A 1,689-nucleotide genomic window follows, 5' to 3' on the forward strand; every position below is an offset into this window, starting at 1 on the left:
GCCAACTTTTATCGCCTTTGTTCCCATATATATATATATATATGTGTGTGCTTGTTTGTTTGTTACAGATTATTAATGACAGGTTTATGGCCGGAGGCAGTTCGTGTATTATTAACATTGTCCCTCCAATTAGAAGTGTCTCCTATAAAATTAGATAAAGTATTAAAGTCCCTAGAGAGGAGAGCAAATAGATTTGGTCTTATGCATGCAGAGGATATAGGTATAATAATAAGTAATTTATATGTAGAGGGAATGAATTATAATATGTTAAGGGATGTAATATATTGCATGCGTATACGTATGCCTGAGCAAGATATAAAAAGAATGTTTTATTTAATGGATATAAATCATGATTTATATTTATCCTTAGGGGAATTAGTTCGAGGATTTGAGGTATTATTTGGTAAATTTATGCCTATACTTGTACTACAAGAAGTACATCTTTCCTTTAATCATATGATTATTGTATTATTATTTACTACTTTTTCTCTTCTTGCTTTCTTTGCTTTCCTTGGATTAGCATTCACTAGCTTCGAGGTTAGTATCTATTATCTATTCCTTTATTAATTATCTGCATGCATACACATCTTTTTCTTCATCTTTTTCTTGCACATGTTGCTCTTGCATCTGTTTCTCTATTCATCCATGCATCTATACAAGTATATCCATATATATATACATATATATACATATATATACATATATATACATATATATACATATATATACATATATATACATATATACATATGTATGTATTAATGCGTGTATATATCTATAAAAAAATAAATACATGAATACATTCCTCTTTGCATAATAAACAAGTAAATAAGTATATATACATATATGTATATATATATGTATATATATATATGTATATATGTATATGTATATGTATACAGAGCCTAAAGAGTGGTGTAAGTACAGCAGTACAATCTATGCTTGCAGTACTTGGGGCTGTTGGTCTCCAATCAGGAGCATCACAAGAAGCAGCAGAAGTTGAGCAAAGGATGAAGCAACATATAGAGGCAATCATGGGGGATAAATTATCCAAGGCAAGAGAACAAGTTGAGGAATTACAAGAAAAATTCAAGCCACAAACTACTATTAAGGAAGGAAAACCTCTTAAGGTATTATTTTATTGCATGCATGCATCCATGCATACATGCATGCATTAAGGAATGAATTCTCCATACAGGGATGTATTATACATCCAGGGATGTATTTATGCATGCAGGGATGCTCAGGGTCTTATTGGGGTGTCTTTCTGTATATATATCTGCATACATACATACATACATACATGCATGCATACATGCATGCATTTTCTGTCTGTGTCTCTACATACATCCATGCATGCATATGCATGCATGCATGGATGGATAGATGGATGCATGTGTGTGTCTATGTGTGTGTATGTGTGTCTCTATGTCTGTGTGTCTGTGTCTCCTACAGTTACGTTATATAGTTCCTCGTCGTCATAGACCAGACATGGAGGATCCTCGTCCTTGTGTAACATTTTATCCAGGTTCTTTTGTTAGATTAGAGCCTGTTGTATCAGGAAGAATAGAGAAAACACAACTTAATTGGGCTATTTCTCCAAGAATACCACCACAAACAGGATTAACTTTTAATAGATTAACTGGTAATTCTTACTTATATATATATATATATATATATATATATATA

The 1,689-nt window shown here is 31.9% G+C and overlaps 1 protein-coding gene across 1 annotated transcript; it reads left to right on the top strand.

The window, feature by feature from the left end:
* Positions 1–68: 68 nt before the first annotated feature.
* Positions 69–1,546, top strand: EMWEY_00059870 (hypothetical protein; the record flags this gene model as incomplete). Its single annotated transcript, XM_013481267.1, has 4 exons — positions 69–220; positions 380–537; positions 903–1,130; positions 1,529–1,546. Coding segments are annotated over 4 exons (556 nt in total), but the record flags the coding sequence as incomplete, so codon positions are not given.
* Positions 1,547–1,689: the final 143 nt, after the last annotated feature.

The sequence above is a fragment of the Eimeria maxima genome, genomic scaffold, assembly GCF_000499605.1.
Source record: "Eimeria maxima Weybridge genomic scaffold, Emw_scaff3012, whole genome shotgun sequence".
Lineage (NCBI taxonomy): Eukaryota > Apicomplexa > Conoidasida > Eucoccidiorida > Eimeriidae > Eimeria > Eimeria maxima.